The sequence below is a fragment of the Mycteria americana genome, chromosome 2 (genome assembly GCF_035582795.1).
Source record: "Mycteria americana isolate JAX WOST 10 ecotype Jacksonville Zoo and Gardens chromosome 2, USCA_MyAme_1.0, whole genome shotgun sequence".
NCBI lineage: Eukaryota > Metazoa > Chordata > Aves > Ciconiiformes > Ciconiidae > Mycteria > Mycteria americana.
This window is the reverse complement of record NC_134366.1, coordinates 121,413,336-121,436,631: the sequence shown is the minus strand read 5'-3', so window position 1 is coordinate 121,436,631 and position 23,296 is coordinate 121,413,336. Positions and strand designations below refer to the sequence as shown.

At 41.0% G+C, this 23,296-nt stretch overlaps 1 protein-coding gene and 1 long non-coding RNA gene across 3 annotated transcripts in view; both read left to right on the top strand.

Annotated features, from left to right (window-relative positions):
* The window catches only part of SMCHD1 (structural maintenance of chromosomes flexible hinge domain containing 1), a 94,009-nt gene extending 91,695 nt beyond the window's left edge, over nt 1-2,314 (top strand). The window contains exon 48 of the mRNA XM_075494435.1: nt 1,952-2,314. Within this exon, the coding sequence (XP_075350550.1) occupies nt 1,952-2,063 (112 nt within the window). The 3' untranslated portion in view covers nt 2,064-2,314. The remainder of the gene's footprint in view (nt 1-1,951) is intronic.
* A 5,417-nt stretch (nt 2,315-7,731) lies between these two features.
* On the top strand, nt 7,732-22,176 carry LOC142406055 (uncharacterized). Of its 2 annotated transcripts, none has more exons than XR_012774417.1 (3): nt 7,732-17,688; nt 20,533-20,644; nt 21,745-22,176. It is a non-coding gene; the product is annotated as an uncharacterized LOC142406055 (long non-coding RNA). The 2 variants fall into 2 exon arrangements; XR_012774416.1 differs by having other exon boundaries at nt 7,737-15,277.
* The last annotated feature ends 1,120 nt before the right edge of the window (nt 22,177-23,296 follow it).

Genomic DNA, 23,296 nt, shown 5'->3' with positions numbered 1-23,296 from the left:
AGGATGATTTTCAAGGTAATTTTTATTTCCTTTAAAGTTTCTGCTGCTATTTAAGCTTGATATATATAAGATTTGCTTTCTAATTCTAATTCTGTTTCTCTTTATGAACTGACTGATTGGCATTTTTGTGCATTCATGTTCCCCGTATTTTCTGGTATATTCAACTATGTTACACCCCATAAATATTTGAGATGGCTTGGTCTGTAAACTCTTAAGGTTCAATGACAAATACTGGGCAGATGAACAGAGAAGGAATCATTCTTACAGGATAGAAAAAGAATCATTCTTACATAACTTTTTCTAAGTAACTGTCTGAGGCGAGCTGGTGGTAAAGTATTTAACACAGTTATCTCTTTACCTGTGATGGCTGGGCCCAAAGAGTGGTGGTGAACGGAGTTAAATCCAGTTGGCGGCAAGTCACAAGTGGGGTTCCCCAGGGCTCTGTGTTGGGGCCAGCTGTTTAATATCTTTATCAATGATCTGGACAAAGGGATCGAGTGCACCCTCAGTAAGTTTGCAGATGACACCAAGTTGTGCGGCAGTGTTGATCTGCTTGAGGGTAGGAAGGCTCTACAGAGGGACCTGGAGAGGCTGGATCGATGGGCCGAGGCCAATTGTATGAGGTTCAACAAGGCTAAGTGCTGGGTCCTGCACTTGGGTCACAACAAGCCCATGCAATGCTACAGGCTTGGGGAAAAGTGGCTGGAAAGCTGCCTGGTGGAAAAGGACCTGGGGGGGTTGGTTTACAGCCAGCTGAATATGAGCCAGCAGTGTACCCAGGTGGCCAAGAAAGCCAATAGCATCCTGGCTTGTATCAGAAATAGTGTGGCCAGCAGGACTAGGGAAGTGATTGTCCCCCTGTACTCGGTACTGGTGAGGCTGCACCTCAAATACTGTGTTCAGTTTTGGGCCCCTCACTACAAGAAAGACATTGAGGTGCCCGAGCGTGTCCAGAGAAGAGCAACGAAGCTGGTGAGGGTCTGGAGCACAAGTCTTATGAGGAGTGGCTGAGGGAACTGGGGTTGTTTAGCCTGGAGAAAAGGAGGCTGAGGGGAGACCTTATTGCTCTCTACAACTACTTGAAAGGAGGTTGTAGAGTGGTGGGGGTCGGTCTCTTCTCCCTGGTAACAAGTGATAGGACAAGAGGAGATGGCCTCAAGTTGCACCAGGGGGGGTTTAGACTGGATATTAGGAAATTTTTCTTCACTGAAAGGGTTATCAAGCATTGGAACAGGCTGCCCAGGGAAGTGGTTGAGTTACCATCCTTGGAAGTATTTAAAAAACGTTTGGATGAGGTGCTTAGGGACATGGTATAGTGGTGGTCTTGGTAGTGTTAGGTTTACAGTTGGACTTGATGATCTTAAAGGTCTTTTCCAACCTATACGATTCTCTGAGTCTGTGATTCTCTGTCTACTTCTACATTGCCTCTATGGCTAATGAACATTTGTACACACAGAAAAAAATCAGGGAAATCTCTAAGTCTGTCTCTTTAAAATGACATGGAACTGACTTTCCATTTCTCGTGTCTCTACTCGTGACTGCATAATTGTCTTTGCTGAACTATGGTTGTATTTTTGAGATTATTTAAATCTTACTCCGTTGTGTTCTGTAAATCTCAGAATGTGTTTTCACTATATTAATAGGTCTCTATTATTTATATTTGTTATTTTAATTTTTTTATCCACATGTAGAGAACTTAAGTGGTTATGTATTTAAACTATCTAATATTAGCCTGATGCTATTCCTAATTGTAACAAAATAGTGACAAGAAGAAGCAGCTGTGCACAAATATGGGGTTTATAATATTTATGCCAGTGGGAGCTCTGTGCTTTTGCATCAATTATATCAAGTATATATATATATAAATAAAAAAGACATATATAAAAAAAAAAAATATATATATATAAAAAAGGGCTTGGTTTATAAGCTACTGTGCTATGTTTTTGTTTAGCTCAGAAGAATGGATCTCCTCTCCTGCAAAGAAGCAGCAGCAGCAGCAACAGCAACCACTGCAAATGTCCCCTTCAGAACTTAATGGAAATCCACGAAAGAGAAAGGCATAGACTGATGAGGCTTGCTGAAAATAGCTATGTATTGAAAATGTGAATACGTTCAGTTAAAGGAAATATTCATGTTGTATTACCCATTATGAAGATTTTTATACTGATAGAAGATATAAATGTATTTCAGTTAGTAGTAACAAAAATTTAAGTATTTAACATTGATAGCCTAATTTTTATATAGTTAATTTTCATTTCTAAAAGCTTTCAGAGTTTTTATGTTCATGTGTGAAAAAAAGTTTAAAATATATCCTTTTTTATTTATGAAAAAAAATCAATCTTTTCAATAAAACTGCTTCAGTACAAAGCACTGCCAATATAATCAATTGTAATAATTAAGTCAACAGACTGTGCGATGAAATGAGATTTTCATTTAAAAGGCATCCCTGGCTGTCTTGGAGAAGAGAACTTTCTGGACTGCTCTTTTTTGATGGATGAGGTGTCAAGGTAATATCAATTTAAAAGGGAGGGTTTGAGCAGTGATATACTGAGATCTAACCACAGCCATTTGTAGAGTCTTCAGACAGTTAACAACCAGCCAGTATCTAAGGCTATGTCCAAGGTGTGGACATGGGAATTTGTATCTCCTTCAGACAGTGCCAATGGAAAAAGCAAAGCAGTAGCTTGTGAGTAGGAAAAGTGTAACAGGTTTACTAGGAGGCTCTTGCATGGCTTGGGAGAGTGGTGAGGAGGGATAATTCATGGGTGCAATTGAGATATAATATACTACCAGTGCCAACCACTTTTCAACATCTGTATTACCACAGCCCTCATAAAAGAACATCGCTGCTTAAGCAGATCAAAAATTCATCCTTAAATTGGTCCTTGATACCAAAAATGTAACTATGACAGAAGTATTTGAGTGGGAAATGGTAATGTCACAAAGAAAAAAGAAAAATCCTTACAGCTGAACTGTGGGGGTATGCATTTTAAGATTTGGAAATGGAGACTTAAGCTGGAGGTTAAATAATCGTGTTAGGAAACTGTAGATACCTGGACAGAATTTTACTTTATAAGGCTGTCTCCAGCTTTTTTTTAAAAAAAAAAAAAGAAAAAGAAAAATATTCTGTTGGCTTTCATAAATAACTAAAGAAAATTAAAGTTAAGAAGCGGAGTCTTAAAACGCTAGAGAAAGTAGTCAACAGGTAAATGAGACCAAAAGGGGGGGGGGGGGGGGGGGGGCAGGCGGGCGGGAGAGTCAAAGGCCACCTCCAGTGATCTGCATCACAAGGATTTTAGTAATGTATGGGGCAGAAAAGGACCAGGCATGATTAAAGATACAGTTTCAGCCAGGGTCAGAGTGAGCAGTTGGAAATAGGCTTGATTGGATGAAAAAGATAGGGCAAGAGCAGAAAGCTAAACTTGAGACAGTATGAAACTATTATTTGAAGCTATGTAAATAACATAGCAGGAGAAGGTGTTCATGGATGTGGACGTGTTGGTTCACGTCAGCCTCAAAGAATTTCTGCTTTGGAGTGAAAGTTGTTATCAAATCTACTGATTTATACTTACTCAGCAACAAGCATTTTATATACAGCTTTTCTGAAAAGGGACTTTAAACTTAAAAAGACATGATGACATTCTGCTGGAAGTTTTAGAATTCTGGTCACTGGTGCACATCTCTATGACATTTCTAATAAAATGAAATTTCTCCAAATCAAGGATGCAATGCATTCTGTGGTGGAATGTTCCCCAAAACCTCATGTCTTTATGGTAGTCTAAATTATTTTAGACATCAATTTGTCCTATTATTAAAGAAAATAAATATACTTAAGTAAATGTAACATCAGCCAAAGACTATGCTAGCCCTGCCTCATCCCTTTTTCCTGTTTTTTCTAAATTTAGACATCAAGACTTGAACCAGGCAGCCATAATGGAGGGTTTGCCACGTAAGAAATTGTCCCACCACACTAAGTTACTCGGTAGTACTTCTTTTAAATGCAATTATTTTAATTCTGACATCTGCCTAGCCTCAACGTCCAACCTCTGGATGACCTTGAATCCTATTTGATGAAATACCTATTCTACCAGAAATCTTTCCTTTTTGAGTAGTCAGTATAGGCACTACCAGCATCCTGTGATGTATCTCCCTACTGGCAGAAGCAAACAAGAAATTAAGGATGGTTTCCAGAGTTGTGCAATAGCTATCAGAGATTTCAGGAAATTTCACCAGGGAATTTTCAGGATTTTTCAGCAGAGTGATTGCAGGTTATTACAGTGCAAGTTACTGCTTTGCATAGCTGTTTAGCGCAGCTGATTTCATCCTGACAAAAACACTCAAGGTCAGAAGGTAAGTGTCAATTTTTTCTCTTTACCCATTCTTTACTCTGTAACAGAGCAAACTAGGGACTAAAAAGGAAGGTGTGTATGTTGTGCTCACTGATTTCGTGAGGGGCTGGTGAAGAGCAGTGCAGGAAACACGAGAGGAAGCGGTTCTTGCTGGGGCCTGGGCCAGCTCACGGGAACAAGGAGCTGGTTTCTGATGGGGGCCGGAAGCAGCTCCGGGTGGGGAATGGCTGCTGCCTGCTGCTCCACCGCAGGGAGACGGAGCAGCCGCTCAGCAGGGCTGGGCGGTGAGGGGGTGGAGGAGCGGGCTGCAGCCACATCGGGTCAGGCCCAGACTGTACTGCAGCCGATGGCACCAGCCACAGAGCGGGGCTGGCTGGAAGTCCCCTTGGTTCCCTCTTGCCTGCTGGCACCTCTCCCGGCCCAGGGAGACAGGACCTCACCTTCTCCCTTTTTTTCCCACAGAGACTCCCAGAGACACTTGCATGGTGCTGCTGTCCCAGCGTGAGGTGGTGTCTGCAGTGGGCACTCGTGTGCAGGGGCCTATCACTGTACCCTGTCAGGAAGCTGACTAGGAGGCCCATTGCTGTGCCAGGTGACCCCACTCCACACAGCGGGCCCCGTACCCCCCACAGCAGTTTTCCTGCTCGGAAGGTAGACAAGATTTCCCCCATCGAAAGACCTGAGACCTTGGCTGTTCCCTAGCTTGTGGCTTTCATTGCTCCCTGGCCCATCAGACCCCAGTATCATCATGTTGTATGCTGGGCTCCTCAGTGAAGACGGAAATTAGAGCACCTGTCACTTCAACAAGGAGAGACGGGGCTGCACCTCCATGGTGTAAGCTGCTGAGTTCTCCTGTAGGACAGGGAACCTCTGGCTAGAAGTGTATCAAAAGGAAACCTAATGCGTGTCCTGTGCCCGGGCTTGTGTCAGCAGCTGTACTTTTCTTCTTCCCAGTCTCCCTCCCTTCAGCAGAGGAGAAAATGTCAATGGCAAGGCTTTTTTTTTTCTTTCACCCACCCCTAAAGGACCACCGCTTAGCTCGGTGCTTAAGCTCTGCTTCCCCTAGGCTGGTGTGTACTTCCGTGCTTTCTGCTCTTCCTCTAGCAAGCAGGGATGCAGAGACTGCCTGTGTCAGGTGAGTGGGGATACTCCATGTAACCCAGTGATGTTGGTCAGTGACAAGTCCTTCCTTTCCAAACCACGCTGTTGTGGTGTTACAGCCCCACCAGCAGTACCATGGCCCTAGCTCCACAACTCTACCATCCCAGTATCAGCATCTTCTCCAGTACTTCTCTAGCCACATGTATCTCGTCTGTGACTTCCTTGTGCTTCCTCAAGGGCCTCTCTGATTCCCATTGTCAGACAGAGCTCCAGTTCGGGGAAAGAGCAGTGAGAGGGAGGAAAGGATGATGCCCAGGGGAGCAAAAGGAAGGCAGAGCAGTCAGCGAGGCAGGGAACTGCTGCAGGATGATGCTATGCTATCGCTATGTCAGTAGCCTGGATGAAAAACGCACCCATTCCAAATGTCCATTGAGACACCTTGTGAGACTTGAGCAGTCTAATTACTGGATGTTTTGCTCTGAAGCCTCCAAAATAGGTGCATATTTGATGAAGCTACGTTTATATTGCTATTCTGAACTCCATTTCAACTAAGCTGGTCAAGAGATTTGCAGTAACCATTGATGAATGGCCCGTACTGTCAATTGCTCACAATAGGAAGAGAGGTAGGTTGCTTGCTGTAATGTGTTTTTTCAGGGATGCAGTGTCTACAGGTGCATTTTGCAGTTATTTCTCCATCCCTTTTGCTGTGTGGTTCTAGATAACTGGGATCCAGTAGTTTGGTTGGGGGGGAGGGGGAAGTGAAACAAACTCAGTTGTCCTTCTTGGTGAATGAAGCACAACTCAGGTTGTGAGCACTCAAAGCAGGTCTAGCTCACTGAGGTGTGTATGTTTGGTGATACAGGAACAGCAATCCTCCATGAGATTTGAAAAGTCATGGCCATCAGGTGAAGTCCTTGGTGACTGGAAAAAGGGAAACATTGCACCCATTTTTAAAAAGGATAGGAAGGAGGGACTCTGAGAACTACCAACCTGTCAGCCTCACCTCTGTGCCTGGGAAGATCATGGAACAGATAGATCCTCCTAGAAGGTATGCTAGAGCACATGGAGGACAGGGAGGTGATTCGAGACAGCCAGCATGGCTTCACCAAGGGCAAGTCTTGCATGACCAACCTAATGGCCTTCTATGACAGAGCGACTCCATCAGTGGACAAGGGAAGAGCTACGGATGTCATCTATCTGGACTTCTGTAAGGCCTTTGACACGGTCCCCCACAACATCCTTCCCTCTAAATTGGAGAGATACAGATTTGATGGGTGACTGTTCGGTGGATGAGGAATTAGCTGGATGGTTGCATCCAGAGGGTAGTTGTCAACAGCTCAATGTCCAGATGGAGATCAGTGACGAGTGGTGTCCTTCAGGGGACCGTATTGGGACTAGTACGGTTTAGTATCTTCATCAATGACATAGACAGCGGATCGAGTGCACCCTCAGCAAGTTTGCGGATGACACCAAGCTGAGCGGTGTGGTTGACATGCCTGAGGGACAGGATGCCATCCAGAGGGACCTGGACAAGCTCAAGAAGTGGGCCTGTGTGAACCTCATGAAGTTCAATGACGCCAAGTGCAAGGTCCTACACCTGGCTCAGGGCAACCCCTGGTATCAGCACAGGCTGGGGATGAAGGGATTGAGAGCAGCCCTGCGGAGAAGTTGTTGGGGGTACTGGTGGATGAAAAGCTGGACATGAGCTGACAATGTGCGCTCGCAGCCCAGAAGGCCAACTGTATCCTGGGCTGCATCAAAAGAAGCACGGCCAGCAGGTCGAGGGAGGTGATTCTGCCCCTCTACTCTGCTCTGGTGAGACCTCCCCTGGAGTACTGCGTCCAGCTCTGGAGCCCTCAGCACAGGAAAAACATGGACCTGTTGGAGCGGGTCCAGAGGAGGGCCACAAAAATAATCAAAGGGCTGGAACACCTCTACTATGAGGAAAGGCTGAGAGAGCTGAGGTTGCTTACCCTGGAGGAAGAGAAGGCTCTGCGGAGACCTTATAGCAGCCTTTCAGTACTTAAAGGGGGCTTATAAGGAAGATAGGGACAGACTTTCTAGTAGGGCCTGTTGTGATAGGACAAGGGGTAAACTGAAAGAAGGTAGATTTAGACTAGATATAAGGAAGAAATTTTTTACGATGAGGGTGGTGAAACACTGGGACAGGTTGCCCAGAGAGGTGGTAGATGCCCCACCCCTGGAAACACTCAAGGTCAGGCTGGACAGGGCTCTGAGCAACCTGATCTAACTGAAGATGTCCCTGCTCATTGCAGGGGGCTTGGACTAGATGACCTTTAAAGGTCCCTTCCAACCCAAACGATTCTATGATTCAGTGAAAGAACTGCCTTTTACTTGATGCTGCTCAGGTCTTTGAAGATTAACTAAAAATTAATATTAATTGTTCAGCCAAATATTATACCATTCCAGGAGTCGGTCTGCTTCATACTTTCCATTCTTTCTTTTTGTTGTTAATCCTAACAGTCATTTTCTACTGATACCTTCATCTTCCTTTATCACAGTTTGTATTTTCTGACTCTTCAAGTGTATGTCTCTTTTACTTTCTTTTTTTTCCCCATGTGATAGCAGCAAAGGAGTCAGCACTGTTTTTAAAGGTCTTTTTTTCATCTCTTTTTCCAGCCAGTGGAACAGGGGTTCTTAATCAAAGACTTTTATGATTATAGAATGTGGCTGGGGTTGTGGTGGTCTCATTTTACAGTCGTTTAATACGGCATTAGTAAGGAACTGTCATTAAAATGTTGTCTGCCTTCATGCATCAACATTTTCTCCCAATAAATTCTGCTCCCAAGTTTTTTTCATATTTAGGAAACAAAGCTGGTTAAGATTGCATTTCATTAGTACACAGCAAGTATAATCATTTCCACTGAGGCAACCATCCCAGAACAGATCTGCAGTTAATTCCTTTTCACCTGCCAGGATGCAGTCCAGCATAGGAGAAGCCCAAATTAGTTTTAGTATTTTCTTTTTAAAAAGTCTGTTTGCTTATTCTCTAGGAATTAAAACACATTTTACTGATGGTAGCAGTAACAGTATCTTTCAGTATAAAGTAGCTATTAGCCTCCCTTTCTGCCTGTTGCTGGAAAGGGTGTATCCAGTGATTTTGACATTCCTGCCACACCAGATCATCTCCCCAGGCTTCAGCAACAGGGATCATTTCTGTTTCATAAAAAGTATAGACATGGGTATGTGCATACATGCACAAAGATATATATGTTTACGCATACATATAATTTCTCTGCTATTCTGTATTTCCATAAACAGGCTCTTCCATACCCACTGTGAGTATGGAAATGCATAAAATTGCAACAGAGCTACTGTGTTGACTAGATGTACTCTAGCTGCACAGATACTCTATCTCTGCCTGTGTTGCATGTCTTCTCTGCAACGAAATGGTTCCAAGGAACAGAGCGGTCTCAGCTTTAGCAAACAAAACTTACATAAAAAATGCGTGCATGTAAACTAATTGAATGCAATTTTATTTTAAACCAACCTATATATAAAACTAAGGAAGATTTTCAGATGTTAGAGGCAAACAACAAGCACCTTCAATTTGCAAATATATTAATTCCACAATTTTTACTGTATGTTTAATGTATGTTAATGGTTCTTACAACTCTCACTAGTTTTTATAGGACTGAGTATTTATGAGGGCTCTAAAGCTATCCCCACTCATTGCTTTGTGGGTAATTATTTTATAGTATGCTAGCAACTAGCTGTTTATGACTACAATATTTAGGCCCTGTTTGTATGCACACAATCAAGCACACATGTAGTCTGCAACAGAAATGGGCCACAAAGAATAGACCTTTCTTCAATTTTCCAAAATTGAAAATATTTTACAACACCAGAACTATTTGTGTCACAGTCTTACATAAGAACAAATTATGTAAGATTTTTTTTTGCATCTAATAACATAGTCCAAGAATTTTTGCCTAAACTATATAATATTCACTCTTTTTAGCAAAGGAATGTTACATTCTAATTGCTTGAAAGACACTTTTAGTGGTCTCTCATTTCCTATCATCCACTCCCTCTTATCCCTCATCCTATAACTTTGGCAAATCAACTAAACCATATCATGCAAGAAATACACAAATTGTTGTATTCAAGCCTAATTTCTAGAACAGGAAAATTACTTTATTTCTCCCAATGTACTTATAAGTTTGGAAGAATGGTGAACCAATTAACTAACTGCGGGAACCTGTCATTCATCATTTTTTACCAAAACTTGGTAGGTTAAAAAGTTACTGAACAAAAAACTGGACTATTGAATTAAAAGGTGCTGCTACTTTGTTTAATGGAAATGATCCCAAAAAAAGGAAAGTTAACTTTCTCCAGTAAACAGCTAGTGACAACAAATATTTCATATTACATACAGCTCCTGCTTTTAGCATGTTCTTACAACTACATCCAAAATATAGTAGAGAAATGAAATGGCAGTATCATAAAATTAGTACTTAATTAGACTGTCTCATAATAAACAGGCAAGATGGACTGGCGTGCTCCCACTTTGTCTTACTTTCAAGAACCTCTCTTTTTAACTCTAAGGATCTTTTAGCACGTACATGTGCATGTGTGCAGGTATAATATCGACCTAAATTAACGACTGCTGTGTTGGGAGATACAGATTGCAGGCCCAGCTCTGCTGAAGCTGGAAGAGCTGGTTGTGCAAGAAGAAGATTCATGACAGCCTGAGGAATGCAGTGAAAAGAATTCTTCTGAAACAATGGAGGAGGCCATTCTACAAGTTGCTCAAGAGCTCTTTTCTTCAGCAGAGTCCTGGGGCAATTCTAGGACAGAGAATGTCCTGTGAAAAGTGAGAAGGGATGATTAGAAGTCCTCTTAATATTAGGGACTTCTGGCAGAAGCAGTCATGAGAGTAGTTTTAGTAATGCATACCAGAGCTAACTCAGTGATGGGAAATCAAAGCAGAGCTGCTGAAGTGGAAGCACACTGAAGACTGGTACACATGCGAGAAGCCTCACATGCGGAAATTGAGCCTGCTTCTCTTGCAAATGGTCATTTTGGCAGACAGCTGCCTTCAGTATAACAACTTTACCTTCCATCATCCACGCCTGAATTGACCTGAAGGTATACAAGAAGGCTGATTGGGTCAAACTGCTGCAACAGTGTGGTAAAAATGGGGATGGGTTGGATCAGCTACGAAGTTATGGTGTGTTGCTGTTGCAGTGTGTTGTTAGACAGACATGTGCAAGCTTGCAACTAATCATGTCCTTCACTGGCATTTTAACCACCGTTTTGAAGTTTGTTAATTACATTCTGAGTGGAGAGCGTTCAGATGCCAAAGGCAGCTTATTGTCAAGCACAGCTTGAAAGGAAAAAAGTCCCTAGTGGGTGGTCAGGCCAAGACTGACTTATCCAGCTGGACTCTGGATGGAGATTTTATCTACCTGCAGAATTGAGCCCATCTGGGAGTCAGTGTCAGAGCATGCAACCTGTATAAGATTTGACCATTCTTGTCCTCCTCCTTACTGTGCAGACACTGTTGAGGCCAGCAGAAATGCTGGTGGAGGGCTGTACTTGTCTCACACTGCACAAAGCCAAAAGGGTCTTCACTTTTTCCTCTTAACTGTTATTGAGAGTAAGCTTGTGATGCTGGTAGAGTCTCTCTCCTCTACCAAACTTTGCCACCCTCATGTGCCAAGATATTTCAAATATAAACTAAGAGCCCTCAGAGAAGTCTGAATGGAGGAGTGTGTGGCAGGGAAGGGGGAAGTGTGGAAGCGATGGAGAAGGTGTAAGGAATCAGACATCACTGGCTTTGAAATTTGGGTCTGAAGTTTCACATCTCCCAAAAGGAGACCTGACAATTTGTTAGGCCTCTGTTGTTTGATGCTTCCAAGACTGAAGCAGCTTGGGGTTAGAGATGAACCAGCCATGGAGGCTACTGGCAGATGACTTAAGAGCCTCCAAGAGACTTGGCTCTGTGGTAGGAGTTCCCTACAATTAGATGCTGATGGCACAGAGAAGATGAGCAGAAAACCAGAAACTGCTGGAGTTCCTGAAAATAAAATTCCAGGTAAGTATGCAAGAAGTAATGTGAAAGCTGAACTGAGAGATGGACGCACCTATCAACACAAGAGCGAGCTACTGTGGTAGATTCATAGATGGATCTCACCAGCGAGACTCCTAAAGCCTATTTCTGTTTCCACGCTGACAGGTAGGCGTGGATTCGGGATTCTAGTGATTATACATTGCAAAACCTCTGTGCAGTGGATTTACAACTTATTCCAAATACCCTGTCCCAAAAGACTTTTTATGGGCTACTTTTCCTCACAATTGTGATCACGTAACTTCCCTGGGTTGCTGAAAGGTCATGCAGACAGAATCAATTTTAAATGAGGTTTGGTGGTACAATAAGCCATTTTTCTTACAGGAAAGAAAACACTGATTTTTTTTTTTTTTTTTAGATTTCATGTCTTCCCTGTGGATTTTTTTGTGGCTCCCAGAGCCATCTAATCCCCAGTTACTCAACCACCCACTGAATCACAGCGTGGGAACATGTGTTCTAGGCTATGCAAGTCCGATTCATTTTTTATGTTAATATTTCAGAAGCGTAAGCAGTATTTTCTAGAAAATTAAGTTAAGTGGGATTGGAGAAAGAGAAATAACCATGGATATATGCAGATATATTTCATGTGCTTTACATACAAAATGTCAGGTATTCTGGAGAAGAGTTGCTCCTTGTATACTGATACACTGATTCTTAAATCCCGTAAATACATTTAAAATGTTCATGTTGATTTTTTTTTTCTGAAGTGCTCTACTTTCTCTTATCTTAGAATGGTAATATATATGACTTCTGGTGTAAAGAAAGATTGGAAACATTATTTTAACCAAATGTGTTGAAGTGCAAATAACAAGTGAACTTTTGAACTCTTCTGCATTCTCTGAGGGTCTGGAGGGGTCTCTGCCAGGCTTGGAGAAAGAGCAGAACGTGGATGCTTTTGTTAGGATTTTGGTAAATAGAATTATCTGGAATTAACATGGTTTATTCAGATTTGTTTATATTCCAACTTTTACATTCAGGATGCTACTAAGGAAATTCAAACGTCATTCATGCTTCATGATGTTGAATCGAATGATATATTTTCACACCATTTTTTCTTTTTGCTTTTTCAGATGGATCTTCTCAATAGCAGAACCATGTTTTCAAGTGATCTGCCAGAATTGTTTCATATTTTAGATCCTCTTGCACTCAGCAGATAAGAAAACTAGCATAGCCATAAAACAAAGGATATTTGCAACATACTTGGTTTAGACTTATCACTTCAAACTGGATTTCTCTTGAATAAGCGTTACCCAGTTTCTCTTCTGAAAGTTTCTGTATGTAAGAGAGTAACAGTGACCCTGTGTCAAATGCATGATAACATTATCAAAATAGAGGAATTTGGGGTCAAAGAGTTTGCTGGTTAGCTCTGTTGCCAAGACTGACTGTTCCAGATCCTTATAAAGACATGCTGACACATCTATGTGGTGTGTCAAGGACCTGATGATATGGAACATTTTCCACAGCACTACTTGAAATATGAGCCTTTCCTTTGTTGAAAAACTCTCCTGCATGTGCAGAGATCGCATGTGAAAAATAATAGTGAAAAATATGCCATCTTCCTGGGGGGTAAGAACTGGAAAGAAATCTGGGCTCTTTTTCCAGAGTTGGCAAAGCAGAAAGCAGTTCAGTGTTCTGCATTAAAATGCAATTTTGCAAAACATTTACAATACTGTTAGAACTCTGGAAATCAGCAAGCTTATTAATTGTTACCTCGTTCTTTTGTTCTTAGCTTTCAGAATGTTTCTGAATTTCAAAATCACAGCTATTGCTTTTAAGTTTGCTCTGTCTTTGGAACCTATTTGCCATATTTTGCATGCACGCTGACTGCATATCTCCCTTCACTCCTTCCAGCAGTGCTCCTGATTCCTGGGAAAGACGGAAATTTGTGAGAACATTCCTCAGGTTTTAGGCAATGCGCATTATTGCTCTTGGAAGACTTTGACAAAGCAACTACACAAAGAGAGAGATATAGAAGTAGTCAAATCCCGTTAAAATTCACTTAGGTGAAAAATAAATAATGCCGTCTCAGAATCCATAACATCTAGAGCTTTCGTCTGCATAATTTTCTCTGTCAGCTTACCTTTTAAAAAAGAACTGTTTTCTAATCCTCTGCATATATATATTTAGTAAAGATTGAGAAATATTTGTGAGTGGTAAATGTAAATTTCCTCTCAAAAGAAAAAAGGAAAACCAGAATCTTTAGGCTGAAGAAAGAACTACAAGATTATCTCTGCCACAGGGTCCAAAAGGCTTTGAAGATGAAGTGCTGGACGTCACTCCACACGATTAATTTTCTTCTTTCCTAAACTTCAGGTTAAGTCTGCTGGTAGAAATTCCTCCAGGATGGAAATTAAAGATGATTAAATAGGATTCATTCTTGTAGGCAGTGATGCAGTAGACTTCTGTGGGAGCTGCTGGCTATTCTGTACTACTGAAAATCAAGCCATTGGATTTCCACCCTCAGAACACAATACAGTGGTTCTCAGTACCCATTTGTGTACATGATGGTGATGTAGACTTGATCTGTTCATCTTTGACTGTTATAGCTGCAAAATCTGGCTGGTTTGGATGATCTAACTGTCATTTAGTAATCTGCACTCAAAGTTAGGGTTTTAAAACCAAATGCTTTCTCCCTTTTTCTTTGTTTAAAACATCAGAAAAAGAACCAAGGTTCTAATAATTACAGCAGCTGTGGATGGGTCTTGTCTTTTTCAACAGTCTGGTCCTCTACTACACTGGATAAATGTCTTGACCAGAGGTAGAAGCCATCATTCATTTACAGGTGTACAATTTTGAACGTTCCAAAAGTCTGTATTTTCAGCAGCAGCAGGTCCATGCAGCCACATCAGATGCTAACACCTTAAAGCACAGACACGGGGCCAGGATTCAGGCTTCCCATCCGAAATGGCTCCCAGGGTCTACCAGCCAAGATGTACTCTGTACAAATTGATTCCCTGTATGGTACAATCAAATGCACTGTCTGGTAGAAAAAGCAAATAAAAATGGTTTCTGTTGGTATTTTGCCTAGTTTCACAGCAATTGCCCACTTTTCTCAATACCCTGCAGACCAGTCTGCTAGTAGTCTAAGAACCACAAATGGATATATGGTGCATTATCAACAATCTCAGCTACAGCACCAACTGCACATGCACTGAGCAACTATGTACTTACTGCTTTTGCTCATTTTCATAGGCTGCGTATGCTTCGCGCAGAGCGTGGAACTTGCAGAGGCCCCTCACCTTCAAAAGGCCCAAGCCAACCTTGTCCTTAACAGCAGTGAGGTTTTGTTGTCAGTGTAAGATCTTTTATAACCATTTTTTGCCAATTGCAAAACAGGACCAGACCCTAGAGACAGTCTGTAGAAAAGGATTGTTTTGTTTCCACCCCTGGATGTGTGTCCAACCTATGTTGCAATGGTTGGCTATGGACTTCTGTCTTTTTTTTTTCCTTTTTTTTTTTTGTTAACTGCCTAAAAACAAAAGAGTATTTCCATGCAAAGGATCTAGGCTTGAATTTTAAGCTGAGCTCCTCACACTTAGAATCACTAAAGCCTGGAAGCGATTATGAAGCCTGAACGCTTACTCGTCTCGGAAGAGTTTTGCAAGTCACTAAGAAATGAGTCAGGCATGAAGTGCTGTCTGTAGATTTAGGGGGCAGCTGAAATATAAATAACCAGTTACCGCAGACTGAATTGAGGGAAAAGAAGGGAAAGTTTCTTTTACTCTAAGTTACAGTAAGTACCTGTTCTATAAGTTTCACACTAATAATGCAACCCAGATAAATGACCTGTACCAGAGAAAGCTTACCCACAAGGAAAATGGAATAAAGTAATTGTAAAGGAAGGCTGAACTGTAAGATAGAAGAGAGAAGAACTCTGATTCCATAATTGGATAGAGAAGTTAATTAGATTCTTTGTTGCCTTTTAATATGCCACATAGCAAATAGTGCTCTAAGATAATCTGCATTGCCAACTGCAGAACAGCAACTCCAGAGAACTGCTGAAAGTCAGAAGCAGTTGGATAAAGACTGTAAGTTACTGCAAAGCTCTAGCAATAAAAAAAAATCAGGAGACTGGCTTAAAAGTCAGGAGATCTAAAAAGTTTGCAATTCTTTGTATTTGCCTTTTTGTTTCTGAGTCTGTAGGATGGTTTTGAGTCAGGTTTTCAAATTACTCTCTGCAAAGGGATGCCAGAACTAACTTTTTCTTGCAATACAATCTGAAGTGCTCAAATCACGCTGGAATTCCAGGAACTGGAGCTTGAATGAAAAAGCAAAATGTATGAGATGCTGCAATACTAAAAAAAATGTAAAGACAAATGAAGTACAATAGTTGCAGAGATTATTTTTTGTGCCTCTTTTTTTTAACGAGAAGACTGATGTAACAAAGGAATAAAGGTCTTGGGAGCATTCCCACTTTTTCAGGGCAAAAAGGACAACTCATGCATGAGGCAGCGAAGTTTTGGCTGTCTCAGGATACAGTCAGTGAAGTGGCTCTTGTGAGTTATCTAAAACTAATCTAAACCTCTTCAATTATACATAGTTGATATTTCTAGACATTTGGCTTACTTTATATGCTCTAGATACAGATGTCGTCTTCTGTGAAAGAGAACTGTCCCCATAATTCGTGCTAATCTTCTGCAGTATACTATCTGCAGTGAAATTACAGTGTAATAATTTGCAGTGACTTCCTTGACCTCCAATTAGGAAACGTCCTAATGTGCTTCAGACAGTTTATTTTCCCCTAGTGCAGTTTAAAAATATGTCTACAGCTACAGCTTCTGTGATGTTATTTCTTTATTAATGACAAACTTCAGGGAAACAGTAGGAATGAGCTGGTGTGACTTATTAATTGAATGTTTCCCTTCAAGTGACCTATTGTTGGTCACACTGGAAAACTTCAAGCTGAATGTGTAGACTGACATGAAGTAAGGCAGCATCTCGCAGCAGAGATTGTCCTGTTTCTCCACAGTTAAATTTGAAAGGAGAGAAACAATAGACAATATATTTCTAAACAGCAATGACAAATGTAAGCTTTTAATTTCTTTCAGAAAGAGCTACACAACGTGAAAGAAAAGACCAAAAGTCCCTACCCCTTCTCCTCTGCTTCCTTCCCACTGCCTCCCCCTCCATCCCTACCTCAGCTGGCCTACAACACTTAGTGTGGGTGCTGTTATTACTGGAATACAGGGAATTTCATCTGGCACAGAGTTTAACCACTTCCCAAACTGAAATAGTCTATACCGGTTTATGCACGATAACCACATCTGTATGTACAGATCTTTTTCTGGTTTTAACACTGTTAGTATAACTGAAGTGGCAAAACTCTCTGTAGAGACCAGGCCTTGGCACAAAGCTTGTGATTGTATAACACTGAAGACAACAGAGCTCTGACTTTGTTCAGATCCTCTAGCATCACTGACAGGTACCTAAAAAACAACAGGATTCCTTTAATCGTTTCTCATCCTAGAGTAGAAATGACTGCACCGTGGTGTTCTGTAAATGGCTAAAGGGAATAAAAGCCTAACGCCAACAGGCACAAAGAGTATTAACAATCCCTGACAGAGTTCATCCTAAAGTTTGGGTTCCATTTTAACTGTCATAAAAAAGTATTTTAAATAACACTCTACAAGCCTGAAATTCTGTGCTCCTAAAAGTAAAAGCAAATGCTGTAAATAATGCCAGATGCCCTGAACTGAGTCCATGACTGAGTTCATTCTTGAACGCATGCTGCTATACATAAATTCTTCATATCTTATGTTCTCTTAAGTAAATTCTGAAACCATGAGTTCATTTTACCACTACTGCAAACGGTCTTGTTGTTCAGTGAAAGTATTACAGTCATTTGATCCACCGGTTTTCAGTCCACCACACAGGAAACACACCAGCAACGTTCATCATTTTTAACTTCTTCTCCACCAACCATCATTCCTGGAGATGTTGCTCTTCCAAAACGATATAAAAGACACACCCTCCTTTGGCAACGGATATTTCCTTTTAACAATAAAAGACAAATTAAAGAGGATGCAAGTCCATGGCTGATCAAGAACGCTCATCTGTACAGCCTGCAGCAGGAAGGATGCTGAAGTGTAGGACGTGTCTGAAAGAATCAGAGGAAATAGTGTCACCATGAGGTTTTGATCTCAGGTGGGAAAAAGGAAATTCAAGACTGAGCTGGGCTCATCCCATAAATAACTTACAGATATTACTGAAATCTCTGAGATCTTCTAAAATCTAAATATTTACCAATATTAATAAATACTTAGCTAAAGGATGTTAAGATGCAGAATGGAAACTTCAGTGGTTATATATGAGATGGTTTAAATATATATTTAGATATCCCTCACTTTCTACTAATTGTAATTAACTACAAGGCCTACTACTTGTTAGGAGGCGTGTATTCAAATCTGTCTACCCGCCTCTCCCAGTACTGGGAAGAAACAACGAACAAGGCCATTGTATGTGGAGAACATTTCCATACTTCCCCGTTCTCCATGGACTTTGCTAACCAAGTCATGGCATTGCTCTAACCCAGCATGTCTGAACAAAAGAATATTTGGTTTGTTTAATTAAACTATTGATTCTTGCCTGAGATTTCAAGAGAAGGCAACAGAGTGAGGCCATAATGCGTACAGATGGTATCCAGTGATGCTATCCAGCAAAGGTTTGACTGAAACAAATCTTGGGTGCTTAACCTCTAGTTTTCACAGAGATGCAGGCTTTTAACTGCCATCAAAATTGGTGGGAGTGAAGTACTTACCTACTTTAAGGATGTTGCCTTTGGCTTATTTAGATTGCTTAACCGATCAAATCAGAGCACTGCTATCACATTTGTTTAATTGCAGCCCTGGGAAATTCAATACAAATGGTTTGTGCAGTCTGATTAACACACAATTAGACACACAATTAGGACACAATGCGAAACATTTCTTGAGAATAATTTCTAGAACAATCTCTAGAATAAACACGGCTAATTTTTTGTAGACTCTGTGAACCAAATATGATATAAACTTTCCTTTTTTCCAGTTGAATATGCTTCTTGGTATATTTGTCTTTGCAACCACACATCCCTTCAGAAGGTATTCTTTAGGGTCCAATAGTGGAACATTTACAGATGGCCTCTCCCCAACACACAGGGGGCCTGGGGAAGAACAAACACTTTCCCCGCAGCCCCAACTAATAGAAATTCACGTTAGAGTACATGAAGTACAAGAAAGTACAATACAATAAGGCAATCGTTTGACTAATGACATTTCACAGGATTTGAGCACATGATCAGAGCAAGATGCTGCCCATCCTTACACCACAGAGCTCACCACCTCCTCTTTCCACACCTTCTTACCTCCAAGGCCTTTTTGTGTCTTATCCCCAGTTACACTCTTGTGCAGCCTCTTACGTTTTACTTCATCATCTTCCTTCTTTTGTTTAACTTCTCATTTTTTAAAATTGCCACCTCCTTTGAAACTCTCGAATGATAAACACAGAATCAAAAGCAACTGCAAAAAATGATCAGATAGTTTCCTTTGCATTTCACATTACGACAAAACAAGATATGATTTGTCACAATACAATACTGGAGCTTACAGGTGTGCTGAGAAGCAGGCAGCATATCATTTGCTGCCTGACTCTGATTTGACTGTGAACTCTTTTGGGTAGAAGCTACGTGTTCATTTTTATGAACTGGATTGTGTTAGCCTTACTATTATATAGGAAGTCCGGCTCCTTTAGTAGGTCTGTGCACATAAAAGTATTACAGCCTCATCCTGTATTTGCAGGAGGTTGCCAGTGTCATTCTGCACGAAAGCACCTCTGGGTACTGCGTAGGGCAGGAAATTGCCTTGAGGAAGGGTGACAAGAGTGATCTGCTAAAAGGGACTCTCCTCCCCACCTCCTCCCCATAGTTTTGCATTTCTGGTGAGCAATCTCACTGGCTGCAGGCCTGGAGCTATCATTTCGCTTTGTTCACCAGAAGCTGTAGTCATACATTTTGAATTGTAGTTTTTAGAGATGAAGGACAGCCACATACCATCATTATGCTGTGAAATTATAAGATAAGATTGGAGAAGGCAGACGAAAAAAGAGATTTTGGGTTTGTTCTTGTCTTTTATTTGGGTTTTTGCACCTTCGAGCTACTGTAACCTTAATGAGAATTTACAGGACGAATAATGAGCAGCACCTTCTACCAGGGAGAAACCAGGGAGAAACTAGAGAAGCTGAAGAAATTTGCTCAGTGTCCAAATGGCTGAATCAGAAAAATGAACTAGCCTATATAAATCCTCTTTTAAAAACACAATGTGACTGCAGAGAGGCATGAAATACTTGCAGCCATGGTCTTTACCTAATGAGGTCTTATTTAAAATATTCCTGGCATTTTTGTGTTTGGTTAGCTCACTCTGAAACACAAAATTTCTTTAAGAACCCTAAATCTTCTTTACAGTGTGCAAGTTGAGCAGAAGTTAAATTTAACCTTGCTTTTGAATGCAAAATAGATAAGAATCAGAAGAAATGTACAGAAGGCTTCCTTAAAACCAGCGGTCATTTTTTTTGATTGGGAAATAATTAGGCCAGGAGTTATTTTTTCCAAGGAAGCAAGAACGATGTTGTGAATTACAGTATTAGGTCTTATCTACATCAAGAATTTCCGCCTCTTGTTTTCAGGAAGAGCTTCTTATTTTAATATTAAGTGGACTTACTGCATTTTTAATCAATTCCTTGAAATAAACAACACCTATTATACCTAAACTGAGATTAGGTATGCAATTATGTCTACATAGAAATTTGCACCTATTGTGGTTAAATTCACATAACTTTCTTGCTTAGTTAAAACACCAGGAACTTCAGCAAGAGACTGGATAAACTGATGAACAAGGAATTAAAGCTTCAGGATCATGTAATTTTCTATCAGGAACAATGTAATTGTTTAAAAATCTGTTGACAACTTTGTCCCAAACACTGTAAAGTCATGTGCCACTCCCTTTCTCTCCTTTCCAGCTCATCTCTAAAAAATCGTGAAAGCTGAAATCTGACACATTCAATCAGAGAGAGGCACATTAAGAAGGGCAGTGCATGCCATTGAAACTCTGGAAGCTGCCCTGTATTGGAGGTAAGGACTGTACAACAATTAATGCCCACAGTTTTATTCTTTATTCTGAAATATTGCACTACCATCACAGGTGAGATATCAAAACCAGAGTAACTAGTATGTCTGTGACCAAATATGACAATTCTTGATTTCATAACAAGCAAGATTGGAAGAAACTCTTTACAGCAAGGGTAAACAATGCATGCAGTTTCAGAGTCAGTCTTTAAGTACGTTTCAGCAATTTGCCTGCAGGTTTTTTGAAGGGTCTGTGCGCAGGTAGCTTTGTATGAACCAACTTTGTCCTACAGTATGTGCAGGTTAGAGCAGTAGTAGCTGTGGAAAGAACAAAAGAGCATTATGCATCTTCTCCATTGAAGTCACCAAATCAAAGATAAGCAGACACAAAAGAAACCTCTTCCCCATACCTCCTCTAGCCTCCCACCCCAGCCCATCTACCAGGAAATGCTGATCTCCTCTGATCTTCTTTCCAGTGCTCTTTAACTTCTTCCACCTTTGCGCATGTGTCAGCCAGCCTCAGGCTCTTCATCGAAAGGTCTTGCGGAGCATTAAAATGTTTTCTTCTGATTGTCATCCTATACTCTGATGTCTTCTCTCTCCACAGGCTCCAGACTTGCTGTGCTCGGAAATCCATGGTAACGGTGGATGATATGTCATTCAGTCCTCTCACATCGTATAGTAATATGAGAGAGCGCTTATCTTTCCTATGGAAGCAGCGTAGACCTTAATCACTATTTCTTTAGTTGTCATGACTATTCAGTACAAAGTAGGTAGGACATTCCAGAAGTATGGAATACTTGTGGTTTACAACGCTCCAACACTCAGGCAGATCATTCTTCCTGGTGGAGAATAGTGTATATTGATCTCTGCCTTGAAGCCTTGAGCAGATTGTAACAGTGTGCTCAGATAGCTGTTCCCAGGGACTAGCCTTTGTTTATTTTGTTCTCTAGCCAAAGACATAACTATGACAATAAAGAGCATCAGTTTTAATACAAACACTTAATGCATGCCACAACTGGGCAATGTTTGGGCTGTTTGTAATATACTGATTTGTTTTTCTGTTTAAATAAGTAAACTTAGCACAAATGTTTTCCCTCAAAAAGGAAATAACACCAAGGAAGAAATGCTGGAGTTGCCAGGTTGCCCACCCATGCACTGAAATATCTCCGAGCCTGTTCCACGGAGCCCATACAACACCACACCGTCAGCGCCTAGATAGGCAAATATGGCACTTCAGCTAGGTGAAGAGGTGGCCTGAGCACTGGTCAGGACCACATTGGCTATTTCTCTGCATAGTCCAAAGCTGCTAGAGTGGATCTCTGCTACAGATGTTTTTTGTGGAATTAACAAAATCTTCATAGTTGTGTAACTGCTATGGCCCTCCAAGGTGGCTCTCCAGTAAAAAGGAAACCAAAATCTTCTGCTCTCTCTCCTCTCCTTTGTTTATTTATTCACTCCTGACTAGGGCTTGGATTTTTTCTTTAAGTTAACATGTTTATAAATAGTAATATTATTAACATCTGTTATTTACTTTTCATTCAGTCATTAATTTTCATTAAACATTCATAGCTAAATATGTGTCTGGCTGACTTTAGAGAGGTGTTTACACATACAAATTTCAAAATTGAAACCTGACTATTGCAGCGGGGAATAATTTTTGAAACGATATTGCAAAAAAAGCTCATGATCTGAACTGAGAGGGGAGAAGTTGGAAGACACCAATCCTAGACTCGAATTAGAAATGTTAATGTTAATATTAATGTTATGATTACTATGTATCAACATACACATCAGGCCAAATGAATGGGACAGGGCTGTATCATGTCTCTGCAAAAGAGTATTCAAACTCCTCTTTCCCCACGGAGTGCTTTTCCTGGTATATCCAAACCAGCATGCGTCATACAACTCAATCCAAGCCTTCCTCTGTCAGCTTGGAGTTTCCTACAGCTTCCCTTCAAGCTTTTCTTTGTTCCCTAATACCAGTTTCATCTTTCCAGAGGGACACTGTGACCTGCTTTGACTCACGGACAGAGTTAATACAGTGCCAAATGTAAAGCCAGACTACGCACAGTTGTAGGCTGGCTTCTCGCGTCTGGTGGCCAGGTGAGAAGTACCTGAAAGACCTTCTGTGCCACAGACAATATTTCTAGACGGGAGAGCTTTTTTATTAAAGAGGAGTGTCAAGGGAGTACAAACACTTCTCTAAAAACCACTCACCTCAGGTTATTGTGTCAATTTTTTGAGGCAGTGAACCTGAAGAAAAGGAACCCAGAATTCACAAAGTAATTTATTGCTGAAATCTACAGAAAGAGCTGATACATAAGAGAGGTAAACTGCAGGGAGAATACCATTTCCTCTCCATGCACCACACCATTAAAGACAAATTTCTCTTCTGGAGCTCTGCAGTAAATGATCTGATAATGTTTTTGCTATTTATTCTGCCTGCCCGCTCTGTGCACCTTTGTCTCTCTGGCAGACCCTTACACGTGGCCCTAGTTGTTTCCCCATCATTATCCTGTTACAAAGTATGAAAGTGCGGTTGATCTTGGTGCTGAAAGCACAGCCAGACTACTTAGTAAAGAAACAAGAACTTTAAAACAAATTAAAAGGATTTACGGACTCGCGTCTGCGATCTCCGTTTCCCGTGCACATGTG